Here is a 21,058-nt window from a genome sequence, read left to right as displayed (position 1 = left end):
GCAATAGCCAGAAGGAAAATATTGGTAGGTTCTAAAGAGTTGTGAGGGAGAAGAGTGTGTGTGAGAGGGGATGGTTTCCTTCTTATTCACTCTGCACTCTACCACATGAACCTTTACATGACTTCAAGGTCACGGTCAGTGTCAGTCCGGTTGTGAGAATCCATTATCCAGCATAGCATAGGGAGGAAGACAGGCAACTAAATTCCAAGGAATATTCATAAATGATCTTCTATCCAATTTTTTCAGCGTCTTTCTTGTGGCATTCAAAAGACTGCAGAATGGCCCAATTCTGTGCTTCCCAGACTGATTGCTGGAAGGGGCTGACGGATTGTTGCACGCACGAGTTCCCCATCACCAGCACAAACTCACATCTCTCTGTGTGTCACTCACAACTATCATTGTCCTTCTAATGCATCTAGATAAGTCATGACCAGACACCAATTCACTAAAATGCATTTCTGACATAATTAGTACTTCTGATTGTTCAGACATTTCCTAATGTTCAAATACCAAAAATAAAACTACTGTCCCATTAGAGATGACATCTTTTTTTAATTCATAATAAAGAAAGATCTTTGAGGGGCTCCTGGGTGGCTTAGTCGGTTAAGCGTCTGACTGCAGCTCGGGTCATGATCTCACAGTTTGTGGGTTCAAGCTCCATGTCGGGCTCTGTGCTGATAGTCTGGAGCCTGGAGCCTGCTTCGGATTCTGTGTCTCACTCTTTCTCTGCACACCTCCCCTGCTTGCACTCTCTCTCTCTCTCAAAGATAATAAAATAGACATTAAAAACAATAAAAACAGGCTACATTTAAAAAAATCTTTGAAACTTTAATAAGCCCAAATCAAGGAATTTGGTGGAATATTTACTTAAATAGGACCATTTTCTTAATTTTAATTTAAATCCTACTAATTATCCATGGGAAAATGCAAGCAACAGTTTTGTTTGTGTGCTTGGATTATGGGGGTATTTTTACTTTGCTGTGACATCAAGAAACAACAAATAGTGCTAAACATGTTTTTGCTTACATTCCTTCCTGATAAGACTTCTAATGTGTATTAAAATCATTTTCCTGCCTCTGTCAACACAATAGAAGTACAAGGCTTAAGAATTTTCCCTTGATAACTGAAAGATCTTTCAGAGAATATGGGGCATTCCCTGAACAAAAAGATGTCCCCAGTGTCAGCTATGTGAGGGTGAACTCACGTGTTCTGTGCTAAGAAATGTGAAGAAGGGTTTCTTTCTAGAACAAGTCCCAGTCACCAACTGGGACCCTATTTTGGTGAGATTTGCCTCTCTCTAATCCCACCGGCCTAAATGTGTGTGGGAAGGGGCGAAGCCAGTTCCATGTTGAAGACAGGAAAACCATTCCAGGCTCCTTCCCAACATTAACACAGCTGCGGTGATGATTTGGGAAGATTAACTCTTGTCAAGGTTGGCATTTGAGGCCACAAACAGAAAAGAGACTACAAGTGTATGCAGTATAAGCTGCTCTTGAAAAAGAAAGAAAAACAACTCTTGCCCATAGTATCCTCTCTCATATTATTTTGTTTTCTAGAAGCATCTCCCTACCACTCCCAAAATAAATGCCAGGTGTTTTGCTGCACTTCCATTTAAAACTAGAGAAAGAAACTTGATACCGGGGCTTTTTGGTCTTTTCACACAGCTTGGGTTGGAAGGTGTCACATAAAGAATTATTATTAACAACAACAGGGGGTTGGGCTAATGGGGGGCTGGCTGCTATCAGAGACATGGGAGGCAGAGGCCTGTGATCCCCAGAGATGGGACACACCAGAGTAAGTGCTCCTCTTGCCCCAGCTGAGGCCTGAGGAAGTGGCACAGGGAGTCTCCTGGGCTTGAAGAGATGGAGCTGGGCATTGAGTGCCAGAGTAGAGAAACCTGGACAAAGAGAGAAATCTGGGGGTATCCAGGTACTGATCAGCATGTATATGTATATGCACCTGACACTAGGTTCAGACCATCAGAAAGGTTTATAGGGAAGAATCCTTAAAGCCAACACAGGGCTGGGAAAAACCACAGTGGAAAACCCCATAATTCCTGGGACATCAGTTAGAACACTAAGAAGTATCTTACCTCAGTGTTGGAAAAACGAATCCTGGGCTAAACAGTGCTCTGGTCCCATCTAATGGAGCCCAAAAAGGATTAGGCCATTACAAATAACTTAACTGCATCCCAGAGCAAAATTCAGGAATATTTATAAGAACAACAACAACAAAAAATCCAGAATCCAAAAGCATAAGGCCCCACAGTTTCTGGAATGCAAAGAAGCAGGAAAATATGACCCACAATGAAAAGAAAACTCAATTGATCAAAACCAACCCAGAAATTAGGCAGATGATAGAATTAGTACACAAAGACTTCAAAAAAAATTTTTTTAAGTTTATTTATTTTGAGAAAGAGAGAGAAAATACAAGTCAGGAAGGGACAGAGAGAGAGAGGAGAAGAGAAAGGGAATTCCAAGCAGGCTCCACACTGTCAGCATAGAGCCTGAAGTGGGGCTTGAACCCAGGAATCATGAGGTCATGACCTAACCTGAAGTCGGATGATTAACCAACTGAGACACCCAGGCGCCCCTCTCTTTAAACATTTTTTTTAAGTTTATTTACACAAGGACTTTCTAAAAAGTATTATTACTGTGTTCCATATATTCAGAAGGCTAGAGGGAAAATGAAGCATGTTAAGTACAGATATAGAAGATATAAAAAAGATCTCAATTAGAGGCACCTGGCTGGCTGTCAATGGAGCATGTGACTCTTGATCTCAGGGTTGTGAGTTTGAGCCCCATGTGAGATGTAGGGATTACTTAAAAATCAAATCTTTTAAAAAATCCCATCAAATGTGTCAAGATGAAAACTCTAATATCTAAAATGAAAAACACACCGGGTAGGATTAGTAACAAATTAGTCTTTACAGATAAAAAGATTGGTGAACTCAAAGATACAGCAATAGAAATACTCCAAAGTGAAACACGCAGAGAAAAAGACAACAAAAAATTTTAAAAACAGAGCATCAGTGAGTTGTGAGACAATTCAAGCAGCCAAATATACGTGTAATTAGAGCCCCTAGAGGAGGGAGGGAGATTTTTTAAAACTATTTGAAGAAATAATGGCTGCAAAACTTGCCAAAAATGATGTAAACTATAAACCCACAGATACAAGAATCTAACTCTAAGCACAGGAAACAAGAATGAACTTATACCAAAGTATATCATAACGAAATTGCTTAAAACCAGTAAAAACATGAAAAATATTAAGAGCAGCCATAGAAGAACAAAAGGGTGGCAGAAATTTTTGTTGGAAACCAGGCATGCTAGAGTGCAGTGGGACAATCAAGTTCAAGTAGTAAAAGTAAAAAGAACTGTCGACCTAGAACTCTTTGCCTAGCAAAAACAGCTTCTGAAAACATGGGTGAAATGCAGATTTTTTCAGAAATTTAAAAGTCAAGAGAATGAAGCACCAGCAGATCTATCTTTCAAAAAATGTTGAAGTCCCACAAACCAAAAGAAAATAATACCAGAATGCCATCAGTATCTACACAAACTAATAAATAACAGCAGAAATGGTGACTCTGCAGGTAAATACAAATTCTTTTTTCTTCATTATTTAAATCTCCTTTAAGAGATAGTTGGCTATGTCAAGCAAAAATAACATATATCATGGTATTTGAAACATACATAGAAGAAATAATATGTATGACAACAAAACACAAAGGCCCAAAGGGAAGAAATAGAAATATTCTGTTGTAAGACTCTTCTAAATGTACATGAAATGGTATAATATCACTTGAAATGCATCACATCAAAGTTGTACAGTATAGATCCTAAAGCAACCACCTACGTGACACAAATACTGGTGGCTAATAAGTTAAAAGGGAAATAAAATAAAATCATTAAAATAATGACTTTTTTCAAAAGAAGACAAAAAAGTAGGGTAAAAGGAACAGTAAAAAGATGGAGAAAACAAACAAGACTGTAGATTTAAACCAACCATATTAATAATCACACTAAATGTAAATGTTATAAACACTTCAGTTAAAAGGCAGTACTACTTAGAATGGATGGCAAAAAGAAGACCCAATTATATGCCATCTACAAGAAAAGCATTTCAAACTTTGCTTAAAAATATAAATAGATTAAAAGTAAGTGAATGAGGGGAAAAAAACTATACTGTGAAAATGCTAATGATGAAAAGAAAGCTGCTGTGTCTGTATTATATCTGACAAAACATATTTTGGAGCAAGAAATATTACCAGGCATAAGGAAGATCATCACATGATAAAAGGTTCAATTCATCAATAGGACATAAACATTCTGAAAGGTTATTTAATAACAGGGGTGCCTGGGTGGCTCACTCCATTAAGCCTCTGACTCTTGATTTCAGCCCAGGTCATGATCTCATGGTTTGTGAGATCAAGCCCATAACAGGCTCTACGTTGGCAGCATGTGGAGCCTGCTTGGGATTCTCTTTCTTCCTTTCTCTCACTTATCCCCCACCACATTGTCTCCCTCACCACATTCTCTCTTTCTTGCTAAATAAATATTTTTTAAGTTTATTTAATAACAGAGTTTCAAAATACATAAATCAAAAATTGATTTAAAAAAAAGGGGGGGCACCTGGTGGCTCAGTCAGTTAAGCATCCATCTTCAGCTCAAGTCATTATCTCGCAGTTTGTAAGTTTGAGCCCCTCATCAGGCTCTGTCCTGGCAGCTCAGAATCTGGAGCCTCCTTCAGATTCTGTTTCTCCCCCTTTCTCTTCCCTTCCCATGCTCACACTCTGTCTCTCTTGCTCTCTCAATAATAAATAAAAGCATTAAAAATTTTTTTTAAAAAAGAAATGGCCAAATCCGCAATTATAAAATGATATCCCTTTCTCAATAACTGATTGAACAAGGGGCACCTGGGTGGCTCAGTAGGTTAAGTGTCTGACTTCAGCTTAGATCATGATTTCACTGCACAAGCCCCGCATTGGGTTCTGTGCTAACAGCCCAGAGTCTGAAGCCTGCTTCATATTCTGTCTCTGTCTCTCTGCCCCTTCCCTGCTCGCTCTCTCTCTCAAATATAAAATAAAACATTAAAAAAATTTTTTTAAATAATTGATTGAACAAGTAGATAGAAAATCAGTATAGATTCAAAAGACTGGAACAACACTATCAACCAACTTGACCCAATTGCTGTTTATTAAACACTATCCACTATGCCACTTTTTGTGGCAGAATTATATTCTTTTCAAGTAAAAATGGTACATTTACAAGATAGACCATATTCTACCCATTTTAAACAATCTCAATAAATTTAAAAGGATTCAAATTATCCAAAGTATATCATCTGGCTACTGTGGAATTAAATTATAAAGTAATAACAAAGATATCTGGAAAATCCCCAACTATTTGGGTATTAAATTATACATTTCTAATAGCCCATGAGTCAAGGAAGAAATTAAAAGGAAAATTAGAAAGTATTTGAACCAAATGAAAATGAGAACACACATATCAAAATGTGTCACATGTAGTTAAATCAGGACTTAGACTTTTAATCCACTAAAGCACCTATATTTTTTTTTAAAAAGTTCTCAAATCAATGATCTCAGTTTCTACGTCAAGAAACTATGGAAATATTTGCACAACACTGAGCTATACTCAGAATTGGTTAAGATGCTAAATTTTATGCAATGTATTTTTTTTAACCACAATAAAAATAATTTAAAAAATCGACAAGCAGCTGTGTATATAAGAAGCCAGATACCAGAGGCACCTGGGGGACTCAGCTGGTTAAACATCTGACTCTTGGTTTCGGCTCAAGTCATGATCTCAGAATTGTGAGACTGAGCCCCACGTTGGGCTCTGCATTCTCAGCATAGAGCCTACATGGGATTCTCTCTGTCCCTGTCTCTCTGCCCCTCCTTATGCTCTCTCTCTCTCTCAAAATAATTAAGTAAACTTTATATATAACTATATATATATACAACTATATATAGTTATATAACTATATATATTGTTTTTAAGAAACCAGACACCAAAGTATATATGATGTTTAATCCCCCTTTATATGAAGTTCAAGACCTGGCAGAAGTCAGAATAGTTGTTATACTTGGGCAGGGTATTGACTGGGAGGGGACATGAGAGAGTGTTCTGGGATGATGGGAATGATTTAGATCTAGAGTGGGCTTGATTGCACATTCGTGTAACCATTCATCAAGCTCTCAGCTTCATACTCTTACAGAATGTGTTTTATACCAGTAAAAAAAAAAAAAGGTAATTGGAAAAAAAATTAAAAACCATGGAGACAGTAAAATGGTCAGTGGTTACCAGGGGTTGGGAGGGGGAGGGAGGGAAGAATGAATATTTGGAAGACAGGAGATTTTTAAAGGCAGTAAAACTATTCTGTAAGATAGGGCGATGGATTGCAATGTCTCTAAGATACTGTATTATGGATTTGCCAAATTCAGAGGCTGTATGACACAAGAGTAGAACTTGATAGAAACTATAGATCTTGTTAATAACGTATCAATATTAGTTCATTAACTGTAACAAATATAACACACTAATGCAAAATGTTAATAATAAGGCAAACTGTATAGAAGGAAGGGGGGGTATATAAGAAATCTCTATACTGCTCAATTTTTCTGTAAACCTAAAATTGGTCTAAAACGTAGTCTATTGGTTATTTAAGTATGTACTCTATAAATATCCATATTAATATATTGTTTAAATATTTAAATATATTATACATAAATGTGTATGTTATTATTATTTTTAATGTTTTATTTATTTTTGAGAGAGAGAGACAGCATGAGCAGGGGAGGGTCAGAGAGAGAGGGAGACACAGAATCTGAAACAGGCTCCAGGCTCTGAGCTGTCAGCACAGAGCCGGACGCGGGGCTCGAACCCATGAACCGTGAAATCAAGACCTTAGCCGAAGCCAGATGCTTAACCTACTGAGCCACCCAGGCCCCCCTGTTATTATTTTTAAATATTTAAATATCATACGTAAATATGTATGTCAATATATTGTTTAAAGATTTATATATAAATATTTATATCAATAAATACATTGTTTAAAGATACTTAAAATTAAATACATAAAAATATATATGCACATACACACACAGCAACCACAATCAATAAAGGACTCATGAAATGAAAAGCTTGGGGGAAACACTAATGTTTTAAGAGCAATTGTCTACCGATGGTGAGTGCATGGGTAGTTTTTCCCCTCACTTTTCACTTTTCTCTATTTTCCAGACTGTGACAATAAATGGGAGATTATCTCAGGATGGAAAAATACTCCTCCTTCTCCTCTTTTTGCAGGCTCTGTTGAAGCCAGATGAGCAGAAAGCAGACACACACCTAATTCAGCGCGTGACCTTCTTTCCCAGCCTGTATCACAAGTCGGGAGCTTGCTCCCCGCCCTGACTCTCCTCTCTGTATTTACTTCCTGCCAGAGATAAATAATGAGTCAGAAGCAGGACTGGGGACTTGGGGGGTGGGGGTGGGGGTGGGGGGCGGGAGGCAGAGTCTGTCCCCGACTCCGCCTGACACACTCAGCCTTGGCGGGAGCTGGAGTAGATCCGGGACTTCGAAACACTTTGTTTGGAAGGAATAGATTCCTACTGGGAAGGAGCCCGGGGCCCGTTCATTAAGAGCTGGCCCCAGCCCCTGCTTATAAAACAGATCCTTTTCATTTTTCTTTTTTCTGGGTCTAAGAATGGACCTTGTTTATAGAGAAATTAAATTTTAAGGACAGGCCGGGGTTTGCTTTCTAATTATGGAGACCACAACACAAACGTTTTCAGACACCCGGGAGAGCTCAGCAATAATGGCTGTGAGCCCAGGCTTCCGAGCTGGACTGTGGCCCCCACCGTGCCGCATTTTGTCTGTGTGGGCACAAGTTTCTCAACCTCTCTGAGCCTCAGTTTCCTCGTGGCCTTCCGGTCATCCGCATGTGTCCACGCTGAGCGGTGGGTGAGGTGTGTGTTTGGGCCCCGGGTGCCCTGCCCTGCGTGCAGGCGACTCACTGGTGGACACGGCACAAGAGACAGTCTGGTCTGTCGTTTCATGTCCAATGTTTCATGTTTCAAAGCATCTTTCTACCTCTCCCTAAGCTGCTGCCACCCAAACGCCAAGGAGTTTTGTTCTAAGTAAGAGTCTATATTTGAAAAAGTCATGCCATGCCTCCTATTTTCTAGATTTAAAGGTCTTGAATTCTCTATTTAAGAACGTAGTCAGTCCGGGGGCGCCTGTGTGGCTCAGTCAGTTAAGCTTCTGACTTCAGCTCAGGTCATGATCTCATAGTTCGTGAGTTCCAGCCCTGCGTCAGGCTCTGTGCTGACAGCTCGAAGCCTGGAGGCTGCTTTGGATTCTCCCTCTCTCTCTGCCTCTCTCCAGCTTGCACTCTGTCTCTCTGTCTCTCTCTCTCTCTCAAAAATAAACATGAAAAAAAATTCTTTTTAGAGAGCCCAGTAAGTCTAGTCGTTCCTAAATTCTGTTTCCCATAGATCCATAGTAATTACAGCTGTGCCCTCTGCCTGGAATCATCTTCTTTCCCCCACAAATCCCTACTTCTATCTGGTTTTGAAGACCCGGCTTCCAAGTTGCTCCCTCTGGAGAATTCTCTCCCTTCCCTCAGCAGAGCTGGGCCCTGTCTCCTGCTCTGGTGCTCCCACAGAGCCTGCCCGTAGCACTTAGCTTTTCTAGAATGATCTATTTACATGCCTCTCTCTCGACTGGACCCACATGTCCTGTTCGTCTCTTTCGCCTCTGGCCTCCAGCTCAGAGCTTGGCCCGTGGCGAGCTGCGGATCCACATTTGCTAAATGGAAAACGGAATCTGCTCCTCCTCCCCGCGAAAGCAGGAGGTTTGTTCAGGTGTTTCAGGTGCGGGTGTGGAACAGGAAGTGAGCTAACCCTGAAGTACAAAAGGGAGCCCTGCTTTGCTCTGGAAGATGGATGTCTATCCCGTGTGGCCTCGGGGAGACGGGGACCTTGACCGCTCACTGTCATGCCAGCTCCACCTGGTCCCAAGAGGATTCCCTCCTGACACTGGGTCTGCGACTGTGGAACTCAGCAAATATACCCGATCGGCCACTTTTCCCACTTCTCAGCAAAGGGTCTTCACCACCCAATTGCTCTAGCCAAATTTTCCGGAATCTTCCTTGGCTATTCTCTCCCTCCTTCCAAATCCAACGCATTAACAAGTCCCGGGGTCTCTCAGCTCCAGAATATCCAAAATATCAGAGTTGAGTTTGTTTCTCCATCTTTACTCCTCACCTCAGTCCCCGTGGGCTCAGTGTCATCCCCAGGGGGGTGAAAATTGACCCTTGGGAGGCGAAAACATCTCAGATATTACAGTGCAATTACGGAGCCCTAGCTGGTCCAGTATGTAAGCCAAAGACCACAATACGTATCCAGTGTACCTATGGTATGGAGAGTTCTCGGGGAGGAGAGGGCGAGTAGGAATAAGCTGTCTAGGAAGCTTCCTGTAGCAGGAGGGAGGGGATAGTAAGATTGTGATCCCTGCCTCCTTCGAGGCACACTGGATTCTGCCGGGGTCCTACGTGCTTTCTTCTCGGACCTCCTGGCCTCCAGTCTTGCCCTCTTGCATTCTCCATACAGCAATCAGAGAGGGTCTGTTAAAACATAAATCAGGGGCGCCTGGGTGGCTCAGGTGGTTAAGCGTCTGACTCTTGATTTCAGCTCAGGTCACCATCTCTCCGTTTGTCGGATCCAGCCCAGTGTCAGGCTCTGCATCGATCGCAGCACAGCTTAATGAATATGAATCCCAGCAGCCTACTTGGGATTCTCTCTCTCTCTTCCCCCAACCTCTCTCCCTCAAATTAAATAAATAAACATTAAAAAAAAATAAATCAGTTCATGTCACCTAAATCTAGATTTCTTGCCATGGCCTTCAGGGCCCTAGTCTGGCCAATCTGGACCCTGCCCCCCTCCCCACCTCTTCCTACCTCATTAGCCTCCTTCTGTGTCTCTAACAAACCAGATTCATTCCCACCTTATGTCCTTTACACTGCCTGTCCCTTGACCTGGATCCTCCCATGCCTGCCTCCTTTTTTTTTTAAGTTTATTTATTTTTGAGAGAGAGAGAGAGAGCCCATGCATGTGTCAGTGATTGGGGGAGGGGCAGAGAGAGACAGAGAGGAGAAAGGGAATCCCAAGCAGGCTCCTCACTGTCAGGCTCTGCCCTGGCTCAATCCCCACCAGGCTCAGTCCTACGAACCGAGAGATCATGACCTGAGCCCAAATCAAGACTCAGACATTCAACTGACTGAGCCACCCAGGTGCCCCCCACCATGCCTGCCTCCTTTCTGCCATTCCAGACTCAGTTCATTCATCACCTCCTTCTCTGACCATCGAATCCAGAGATTCAAACGTGAGGATTCTCAGTGTCAGGTGGCATCAAACTTTGGGGTGCATCAGAATCACCTGGGGGCTTTGGTAAACCCAGACCACTGGGACTCACCTCGAGAGTCTGACCCAGGACCGCCTTTCTGTCGAGTCTGTAGGGTATGTTGAACCTGCCAATCTGGAACCTTGCTTTGAGAACCGCGATTGAATTTAAACTAGCCACTCCCTTGTCTATTGCTGTCTGTCACAGCGCCCCATTTGGTGTCTTTTGGAGCCCTGATATTACCCGAAAGTGTCTGTCTTCGTTTTGTTTGGTTGTTTAATGTCTGACTTCCTCATTGCAACCTACTTACCCACCAGGGCAGAGAGACCCCTGGGCTCCGCTGACAGCTGTGTCCCCAGCACCCAGCACAGCATCAGGCCCAGAATGGTGCCCCAAGAGATGTTGGTGGAAGGAAAAACATAGAAGAGAGGAGGGAAGAGAGCACAGGCTTAATGTATCCTAATTGTCCCCAAATTCTGAGCCATAACTTGAAAGTTTACAGAAGCACAAGAAAGTTGGCATTGTTATTGGCCAGAGAGTAGCACCGTGGGCAGCGTGCGCAGACTTTATCATAAAGGTTGCATGGGTTTCTTATTAAAAACAGATTTTCAGGTCTCATCCCCAAGTCTAACGTATCAGACTCTTCATGGGAGAGGTCAGGAAATGGGGTATTTTTAATACTTCCAAGTTGGACCCACATGAGTATTTCACAAACTCCCCCACTCATGAGAATTGCCTACGATGCTTATTAAACACACAGATTCCTGGGGCACCTGCGTGGCTCAGTGGGTTAAGCTTAGGTCATGATCTCGTGGTTGGTGAGTTTGAACCCCACATTGGGCTCCGCGCTGACTGTGCAGAACGTGCTTCAGATTCTCCTTCTCACCGCCCCTCCCCTAATTGCACTCTCTCTCTCTGAAAATAAATGAACAAACTTAAAAAAAAAATAATAAAAACAAAACTAGGGTGACTCAGTTGGTTAAGTGTCTGACTTCAGCTCAGGTCATGATCTCACGGTCCGTGAGTTCCAGCCCCACAGCTTGGAGCCTGGAGCCTGCTTTGGATTCTGTGTTTCCCTCTCTCTTTGCCTCTCCCTTGCTCGTGCTCTGTCTCTCTCTGTCCCTCAAAAATAAATAAAAATTTTTAAAAAATTTGTAAAGGCTCTAGGCTGTTGAGTTTCTAGTCTCCCTTCGTCAGTGACCAAGGTGCCAGCAACTCACTTAGGACTCACTTAGGGTCTCTGCCTGAGAAAAGTCCGTCAGCTCTGAACTAGCGCCCGTGACCCTCCGTGGAAGAATGGGCAGGTGGGATGCCAGAGCATAGGACAGCGCCCCTACTCATCAAGTTTCCTACGAAGCAGTCATTTCCTCTGGTGCCACCTCATAGCGCTACCACCTGGGGAAAAGCTGTATGGTAGGATTCATCGTGGTTTGAGTGTTTAAAAAGAAAGGGCTGCCACCCCTGGCTGGAGGTCCCCAAGGAGGGAAAGGGTGGCTCGTGAGATGGTGGGCAGTGGGGCTGGAGCTGGACGCGGGTAGCCAGGGCAGCCATGCTCGAGGGTGGACATTGCTGAGACTGAGGGAGCACCGGGCTTTGTCCTGGGAGCACGGGATCATCCTCCCTCAGGAGGCAGGGACTTGCTCAGGGAGGGGCCCACAGGAGGTGCCTCCCAGCCTCTGCAGGGGTTTGACCAACGCTGGGCGAAGTGACAACAGCGACACCATGCGGCAACGGGAAGCAAGGCAGTTGAATTGCTGTGAGTCAGATGGAAAACTTAACCATTAGGGGATGTATGAGCCGCATCCTTGGGTAAACCAGAGGGGAGAAGACCCTCCAGGCAGAAACAGTGGATTTTCTGTTACTAAATCCTAGATGACATAGGGCTCCAAGCCTCAGTTTCCCCATCTGTAGAGTGGAGAGAACGCCGTGCAGAGGGACGTGAGGCACTATTAACCTATGCCCCCCTCCCCCACATTCTTCCCTTGTCTCCAGGTCCAGAGGGGACCGCTGCAGGCCTTTCTGTGTTTTCTCTCTGGCCTTTTTTCAATGAGAAAACATAGTCTGAGGCCAATGGCTTCTTCAGTCTTTTGTAAAAACCTATCATCTCGCCTCTGAAGAGAAAATGCTGATTGTCCAATGTGGCAAAGGGAGAGATAAATGCATTTGAGGAAAACAAGAGAGCAGAGGGAAGTCTTAGAAAGTGACGAATGTCTGCGAGTCCCTCCCTGACTGTGTCCTCAGGCTCGAGGAGCACCGACGGGAACAGGAATGGCCGGGGGGTGGGGTGGGCTCCCAGCCTCATCAAGGATTCCCGGGTGCCAACAGTGTCATGCAAGCAGCACAGCACTTGGGCCTGAGGGACGGCATGGCCTGGACTGGCGGGCCATGGGGTGGTGAGGGGACAGATGACAGAAGAGGGGACCTGCAAGGGTGGCGGATGCGGGCATTCCCACCAGCCTGGCAGAGTGAGGACTCAGAACCGGAAATGAATGGATTTAAAGAAAATAAAAGTTGTCTGTGTGCACAGAGCCTTTGCCGTCTGCAAAATGAACACGAAATGCTATTACTGTCATCGCTGTGGATGCGGAGGGCTGCGTGCATCCCTGGACCGGTACCCGTGCGGCTGGCTCTCCCTACAGATGACATGACTCCAGGAGCCCGCTCACGTCTTGAGGGTTTGTGGGTTAGTTAGCCCAGAGCCCTGCACCACAGACATCATGCATTTATGGAGGAGAATCTATGTTTCTAATTGTGAACAGGAAGTGGTTTCCTTGGGCTTGCTCTTAGAAGGCACCTCTTTTATGCTCAAGTCACATGACAGTGAGAAACAATTCTTTAAGGGAAAAATAAGAAATGACTATAGCTGAGGAACAAGAAATAAAAGCCCTTTGAGCTGCTGTTACTCTTCATTGTTGCCGGGACCTAGACCCCAAATATTTCCCAAGCCTCTTGAGAGATCCCAGAACCGCACAAAGAAGGGGAGGGGAGAGCTGGACCTTGGATCTCAGTCTACAGGATTTCCTTTGCGTGGAATTCTGGAAAAGATGAATCTATCCGTTAGTTTCACGATCACCGAGAGCCGATTTAGAGAGGTCATCTGGTCTCGTTAAAGCCAAATATTAAAACCTCTGTCCAGTTATCCTGATACTAAGTTTGTGAAAACAGAACAGCCATGGTGATCAAGGAGGCAAAGGAGGCTACCCTTTTGCAGAAAACGTCAGAGGTGCTGTTCAAGGCATATTCTGTGATTCCCTTAGCAAAAAAGAACATTCTGACCCGCCATTTCCCTAAAGAAATCTAATGTTCAGGACAAGAGGTGCGAAGTGGCTCCTCTCGAAACTCCATACCCAGCGAGAGCCCCCCAAAAAGCAATTCCAGGCTGGCATGGACATTCCTGCCACCAGGGGTCGCTCCTCCTCATCCACAACCCTCCCTAGTTTAAAGCTCAAGCTCTTGGGTAAAAAGATACCGCAAAGCATTCATGACCTCAGATTTCATTGTCTGCTGCCTCTGATGGGGAAGAGGGGGTGTCTCCCTTTCAATTGTTCATTTTGGCCGCTAGAGCTCCTGTTGATTTATTGCTTCAAGACCTGTAATTCTAGCCTCCCGGAAGCTGGGCTCCAGTTGTTCAGGAGGGTCACGCACTGTGCCAGATCACACACTGAACCCACCACAGACAGTTATTAACTGCCTCCAGGCTTCTGTCCCAAGGCGTTTCTGGAGACTGAATGTTCCCATCTGCTGGCCCTCTGCTTGTGAACGCTCCCAAAACCGGGGGTGACAAACGCTGCATGGGAAGAGTCCATTGGGCTTCTTCCCATCAACCCCGGCAGGGAAGTCGGGACCCACTCTGGATCATAATGAAGAGCCACTGACCCATGGGCCACGCCTGAACTGGCCTCATTCCACTGCTCCCGTGTGGCCTTCGTAATTTCTGGAGTTCATCCACCAGCCTCCCTGGGACGAGGGTACTGACCATCTTAGTACTAGTTTTTGAATCCTGTCTCATCGTCCGGCTACCATGCTGGAATAGAGAACCCCACTCACCACACATCGGACATCCTTGATAAGGCCTTTTGTAGCCTTGATCTTCTTAAATTCTGATGAGGAAGATAAGCAGCCTGGAGTCTTGCTGGAAAGGAAGCCTATAATTGCTAGTTTCATCGGGCAGAAAAACGTATTGATTCTCTAACCATGCAGGTCAAAGGCAATCACAAAGCAGTCTATGAGCCACTGCTTTGACCATCTCCCCACTGAGGACCACGTCACGGGTTTTAGGGTAAATCTTCCAAAGCAAATGGAGCAAAGCAAATGCTAGGCAAGCAATGAGCTGGCCACAGCAGGGGCCAGGTCAGTCCCACAGCCTGGCTCCTACCTGTGGGAGCCTCCACGGCCACTGCTTCCAGACTTCTCCTCCACGTCCCTTTCTGTGTTCTGATTGTTCCCGGAGGGTTGCACAGACCCTGGACTCTGAGCTGATGGAGTTTTCTGGGCCAGAAGAAAGAGAAAGTGGAGAAGTCAGAGAGGAGTCTCTGAAGACACAGGCACATTTCTCTGCTGGCCACTGGCCGCATGTTGGAGTGCCAGGTGGTCCCTTTGCCTTATCGTCTGGCTGAGCAATGCCTGCGTGCTGGCACCAAGCAACATGCTGAGATACATGGTGGGCTCGGCAGACACAGCCCTTGCTCGCATCCGAGGGTGGAAAGACATGGTTACACACGAGATTCCAGCTGAGTTGGATGACTGTCTTATTTTTTAAGTTTATTCATTTATTTTGAGACTCTGAGAAAGAGGCAGCATGTGTGGGGGAGGGGCAGAGAGGGCGAGAGAGAGAGAGAGAGAGAGAGAGAGAGGGAATCCCAAGCAGGCTCTGTACTGTCAGCGCAAAGCCTAATGTGGGGCTCCACCTCACGAAGCCACGTGACCAGGATCATGACCTGAGCCTAAATCAAGAGTCGACGCTTAACCAACTGAGCCACCCAGGCACCCCAGGATGCTCGTGTTAGTAGGAAGCCAAGCCTGGGGACACGTACCAGGCTTTGGGGGTCATTCGATCCCCTAGAGAAAGTGAGGATGTCTGCTCTAAGATCTTAAAGTGCCTACCTGGTGTGTGGCACCACATAGATGGAAGATATTTCTCCTCGCCCTCCCCTTGGCTTTGTGAACCAGGATTCAGCCAGAAGCCTGGGGGAAAGCACTGAACAACAACAACAACAAAATGATGACCCTTGGAAACCTGGGGCCACCCGTCCGAGGTTCTAACCGGTCTGAGAGGTGATTGCTTTTCCTTCACTTCTACGATAAGCGCATCTGCTGGGTAATCAAGTTTTAAAACCAACATCCAAAAAAATAAAGGGCAGTCCAAATTTCAAATCACAGGACAGAAAGAGATGCGAGGTTCTCAAAAACTCAATTTAGGGGCACCTGGGTGGCTCAGTCGGTTAAGCGTCCAACTTCGGCTCAGGTCATGACCTCACAGCTGGTGAGTTTGAAGCACATCGGCCTCTGTGCTGACAGCTCAGAGCCTGGAACCTGCTTCAGATGCTGTGTCTCCTTGTCTCTCTCTCTGTCCCTCTCTTGCTCTCTCGCTCTCTCTCAAAAATAAGCATTAAAAATGTTTTTTAATTCAATTTAAATAATGTTCATTAAAGTATAACATAAATGTCAGAAATGGAAAAAGAGGTTTTTTTTAAACCCCAAGCAGTGTTCCCCAAAGCAACAGTTCTCTTTCAGCTCATTTTCCCAGGAGGGCCCCACGCCCCACGTGCATGTTGGGGTGCACACAAGACTCGGGTCCACCAGGTCCTCAGCAGGAACCCTCCCCCCGCCCCCGCAGAACCAGAGGGAGGGGAGTCTGGTGTGGGTTCTATAGAATATGATGCAGGGGTTCCCGGCAGCCTGTGTCTAGCTGCTGTGCGAGAGGCAGCCTGTAAGGAGAGACCAGTGCCAGCTGGCAGAGAGAGGCCCGGTGAGGGACACAGGACAGGGGTCCCGGTGTCATGGAGGCCTCGGTTCCAGCTGGTCCCGGGGTCAAGCCCGCTCTGCCCTCTTCAACCAACGATTACACGAGATCTGGAGTCCTCATTTGCCTTCACTGGCACAAGTTGGGTTTCTGTCACTTGCAACCAAAAAAAGTCCATTCCGTAAGTGATCGGACCAGCTTTGAAGGAAACAAAGTGTTCTGTGTCAGATACGTTTAAGAAGCCTCATTATTTAGCCGTCTTTTAGAAATTCACGGTGCAGGACTGCCTGGGGGGCTCAGTCGGTTAAGTATCCGACTCCGGCTTAGGTCGTGATCTTGCGGTTCGTGAGCTCCAGCCCGCCTCAGGCTCTGTGCGGACAGCTCAGAGCCTGGAGCCGGCTTCCGATTCTGTGTCTCCTCTCTTGCCCTGTCCCTCTCCCCACTGCTCTGTCTCTCTCTCTCTCTAAAAAATAAATAAACATTAAAAAGAATTTTTTTATTTTTTTATTTTTTTTATTTTTATTTTTATTTTTTTTTTAATTTATAGGAGAGAGAGAGAGAGACAGTGTGAGCAGGGGAAGGTCAGAGAGAGGGAGTCACAGACTGAAACAGGCTCCAGGCTCTGAGCTGGCAGTCAGCACAGAGCCCGACGCGGGGCTCGAACCCACGAACCGCGAGATCGTGACCTGAGCGAATGTCGGATGCTTAACCGACTAAGCCACCCGGGCGCCCCTAAAAAGAATTTTTTTAAAGAAATCCACAGTGCAAAGGCGCCTGGGAGCCTCACTAGGTTAAGCCTCTGACTCTGGAGCTCGGCTCAAGTCATGATCTCATGGTCATGGGATCCAGTCCTGAGTTGGGCCTCATGCCCAGCATGGAGCTTGCTTGAGATTCTCTCTCTCCCTCTCTCTCTGACCCTCCCCTCAAGCATGCTCTCTCTCAAAAAAAAAAAAAAAAAAAAAAAAAAGCACCTATGGAAAGGTCTAAGAAGTTCTGCGGTGAAATGATATATTAAACTCTAACTCAGTTTCCCAGAGTTTCTTGACCACAGAATCCTCTGTTCATATGCCACCTGAAACCATCTCATAGAGCTAGTACTCCGTGGAGCACACTTTTGAGAACAGTTAGCACAAGACCTCATTTCTTTTCACTGTGCTTAAATCTGGCAGATGATTCAAGTCGACAGGGCGGGGCAGCCCCTTCGTGACAATTGGAAGACGGCACTGCTCTGGGCAGGTGCATGGCTGCGAGCAGACAGCGTCTTCATGTGAATTCGAAACAGCTTCCCTTTCCTCCAGCGGTTGATCTCAGGCTTAGGCATATGGCTTGTTGGGTGTTTGGGAGAAACCGAGCTCTGTGAGCCCCAGGTCCTGTCCTGAGGGAGGCGGTGGAAGTGAGGCACCAGGACGCAGGCAAGAAGGACATCTCCGGACTTTCCAGGGCTCCCTGTGGCTGCCTGCTCCTCGTTGCTACTAGAAATCTTCTCTCGCCCCTCAGGGGTGAGACCCAGAGACCCAGCCCAGACCTGCTCAACAAAGAGAGCAAGTGGAAGTACAGAAGTCCTCTCGTAAGCCACCAATTTGCCAATTGTGACTACAGACACTGAGGCAGCCAAATCATTTGTTAAATATCTCCTTTCACCCAGACCTTCCAGAAAGTATTTACCGATTTGTTGATTCATTCAATTATCTAAGATACGTTCATCGAAACCCTACCGTGCACCGGAAGCAGTGCTAGGAGTAGGGGCTCCAAGGACCAATGAGGTTGCGTCCCTTCCCTAGCGCTGCTCACAGTCTAGGGAGACAGACCCCATGCTGTGCTTGAGCCCCCGAGGTGTAAACACTGGGCCGTCCGAAGGGGAGACCCGGTCCTTCCAGAAAGGGAGGATTCCACCCAACGACCTCTACCAACCTCCAGGCTGGGCTTGTTGTAAATCAGTTTTGGAGCTTCCGTGGGACGTTTGGGTGCACGTCATCTGTGCAGTCTGAACCTGGGGGTCTTCTTGAGACTCTGAATCTTCTGTTGGGTGGGTGGTGTCTTTGACCTTCATACACAGCCTGAAGAGCAAGTCAGCTTTGGCTCTATTTCCCCCAACTAAGGCACGTGTCTTAGCTGTTGGCTGCTTTGTTCGCCCAAATGTGTCCAAAGGTAAAATATAAAAGATGCCTCAACTCTCAGGGGCGGCACATTCTAGTGCTAACATGATACTACAATTAGGAAATCTCCATTCACTTTTGCTGAGACCAAATGTGGGGTGAAATAACAATAACAATCACTCCTGTTTACTGAGCACTTCCTGAGTACCAGGTACTGGGCCCGTAGTCTCCATGAACCGTGTCATTGAATCTTTACAACAACCTTAAGAAGAAAGTGCTATTCATGTCCTTGTTCTAGAGCTAAGGTTTGCAGAGGGTAAGTATTTGGTCAAGCTCTCACAGCAGTGGAGTCTAGATGGACCCATTTCTCTCCGACCCCAGTGCCAGGAAAGGGCATTTTGTTCTATCCCTGTAGTGGGGAAGTGTTGAAGGAAGTAGAGAGGGTTGGGGCGGATCCTTTGCCTAAAAAATGGGCTCCTGACTCCCCTGCTGGCCTGACTTATAGGCCAGCTACACCATTTCCTGAAATGAGAGCTCCATCCTGTCCTACAGGCCTCAGTCTCCTGATCTGTGAACCAGGATGGCAGTCATCCCTACTGCACAGTATCAAGACAGTTCAAACTTTAAATCCAGACTCCAAAGTGTTCCTGAGCCTTCCAGAATGTTCTTTATCTATCTAAACCACTACCTTTGGATGCAGGAGTTAAATTTTTTTTTTTACCATGGTAACTCAAGAATAATACAGAAGGAGTGACATTTCCATCTGAGTCCTGAATTTTTAAAATTGTAACCCAATTCCTACTTGTCTGACTGTGACGTGGGCCTCAGCTCCAAACACTTTCTGCAGCCAGGCTTCCCTTTCAATCACCACATTATCTGCAGTGACTTATTCTGCAATTAATTTAACAGATAAATCTCCTGCTCTTTACTCCATGATCAAGGTTACTTTAAAGTAATTCTGGAAAGACACTGATGTCTAACAGCCCAGACAGATGCAAACAACAGATGGTGTAAGGGGACAGATCTCTGCTCTAACTGAGGGGATGAGGGACCACGTGTTAACTTTCCCCAGGCTAAGGAAATATAACAAGGGCTCAGATTCGTCTTTAAAGCAGAAAAAAAAGGATCTGTCTTTCTGATTTTTCAGCCCCATCCTTCTTCCTAATAGAAAGCTAATCTGCAAGGAGGTTACCATCTCTCTCCAAACAAATCATATCTCGATGGATTTGAAATAAAAGGCACCAGCACTATCAATGGGAACAGCACATTGCACTTTTCTTTAAAAAAATTTTTGTAACGTTTATTTATTTTTGAGAGATGGAGAAAGACAGAGCACAAGCAGGGGAGGGGCAGAGAGAGAGGGAGACACAGAATCTGAAGCAGGCTCCAGGCTCTGAGCTGTTAGCACAGAGCCCGACGCGGGGCTCGAACCCAGGAACCAGGAGGTCATAACCTGAGCTGAAGTCGGACGCTCAACCAGCTGAGCCACTGAGGTGTCCTTGTTGTTGTTGTTTTTATATTGCACTTTTCAAAGTGCTTCGACATCCATCAGGTTCTTACAAAATCCCTGTGAGCTAAACAGGAAGGGAAAACAAGCTTTCCCATTACTCAGATGACAAACAGATTGTTAAATGGCTTGGCCAGGACTTCTTCCTTGAAGTCCCATGCGCTTTCCACAATAACAGAAACACCCAACACCAACATAGCCCTTTTTCTGCTATAACAATAACTGCGAACTTATCACTATAAACACCTTCTGTGTGCCAAGTTCTGTCCTTCTAAGCGCTTTACCTATTTAAACTCATTCAGTCCTCACAACGACCCTGTTTTACAGATAAGAACACCAAGCACAGAGAGGATAAGCCACTTGCACAAGGTCACACAGCTTGAAAGCGATGGAGCCAAGACCCAGCCCCAGCCTGTGCTCTCGAACCCTACCCTATGTTGCCTCACCCGACGTGGAAATATTTGTCTACGATCCCTGCCAACTTCCTGCCTCTCACCAAGCAGTTAAAACAACGAGACGTTTATGAATAATGTGGTACGGGAGCCGAGATTCATTGCCCAGAATAGCACCTGGCCCACAGAGGCACTTCATAAATATTTGTTGAACGTATGAAAAATAGACGATTCCCGTCTAGCTTGGTAGGCACATCTGCAAGCCGGGGGAGGCACACTCGGCCCTTGGAGCTCGCTCCTCTGCCACATGTCCTTCTGCGCCTTCGAGCCCCCCGTTCCAGCGCTGCCGGCAACACCACCAAGTCCTGCTGCTTACGGGGCTGCACGGGGTGTGCTGTGTCAACGGGCGTCACCGCAAACCAGCATGCATGTCTAAAGTTTCCCTCACACTTCCAAACAGCAGGCTGGACAGGAACGCTGGCAATCCTCCACGTGACGAACTGCCTTGTCAAGTTGCTTCTTCAAATCTTTCCTTCGCTGCCACTGCTTGAATAAACAAACAGCCTTTCTTTGGCTCCAGAATATTCCAGAGCCCTGGGTCTGTTTTAAAGCAATCTCCGAGCAGGCGCAGCAACTTTCCAGTTCTCAAAACTACACTTTTTCGAGAGATGAAGTGTCTGACG

The 21,058-nt window shown here is 45.6% G+C and overlaps 1 protein-coding gene across 7 annotated transcripts in view; it reads right to left on the bottom strand.

The window, feature by feature from the left end:
* Positions 1-21,058, bottom strand: part of TACC2 (transforming acidic coiled-coil containing protein 2) — a 202,951-nt gene that overhangs the window by 164,403 nt on the left and 17,490 nt on the right. For all 7 annotated transcript variants that reach the window (XM_039250488.1, XM_039250483.1, XM_039250481.1 and 4 more), the window contains exon 3: positions 14,794-14,906. In XM_039250488.1, the coding sequence (XP_039106419.1) occupies positions 14,794-14,906 (113 nt within the window). The remainder of the gene's footprint in view (positions 1-14,793; positions 14,907-21,058) is intronic.

The sequence above is a fragment of the Hyaena hyaena genome, unplaced genomic scaffold (assembly GCF_003009895.1).
Source record: "Hyaena hyaena isolate Hyena2069 unplaced genomic scaffold, ASM300989v1 scaffold_367, whole genome shotgun sequence".
Classification (NCBI taxonomy): Eukaryota; Metazoa; Chordata; class Mammalia; order Carnivora; family Hyaenidae; genus Hyaena; species Hyaena hyaena.
Note: the sequence above shows the minus strand (reverse complement) of the source record. Positions and strands in the feature narration are given on the sequence as shown.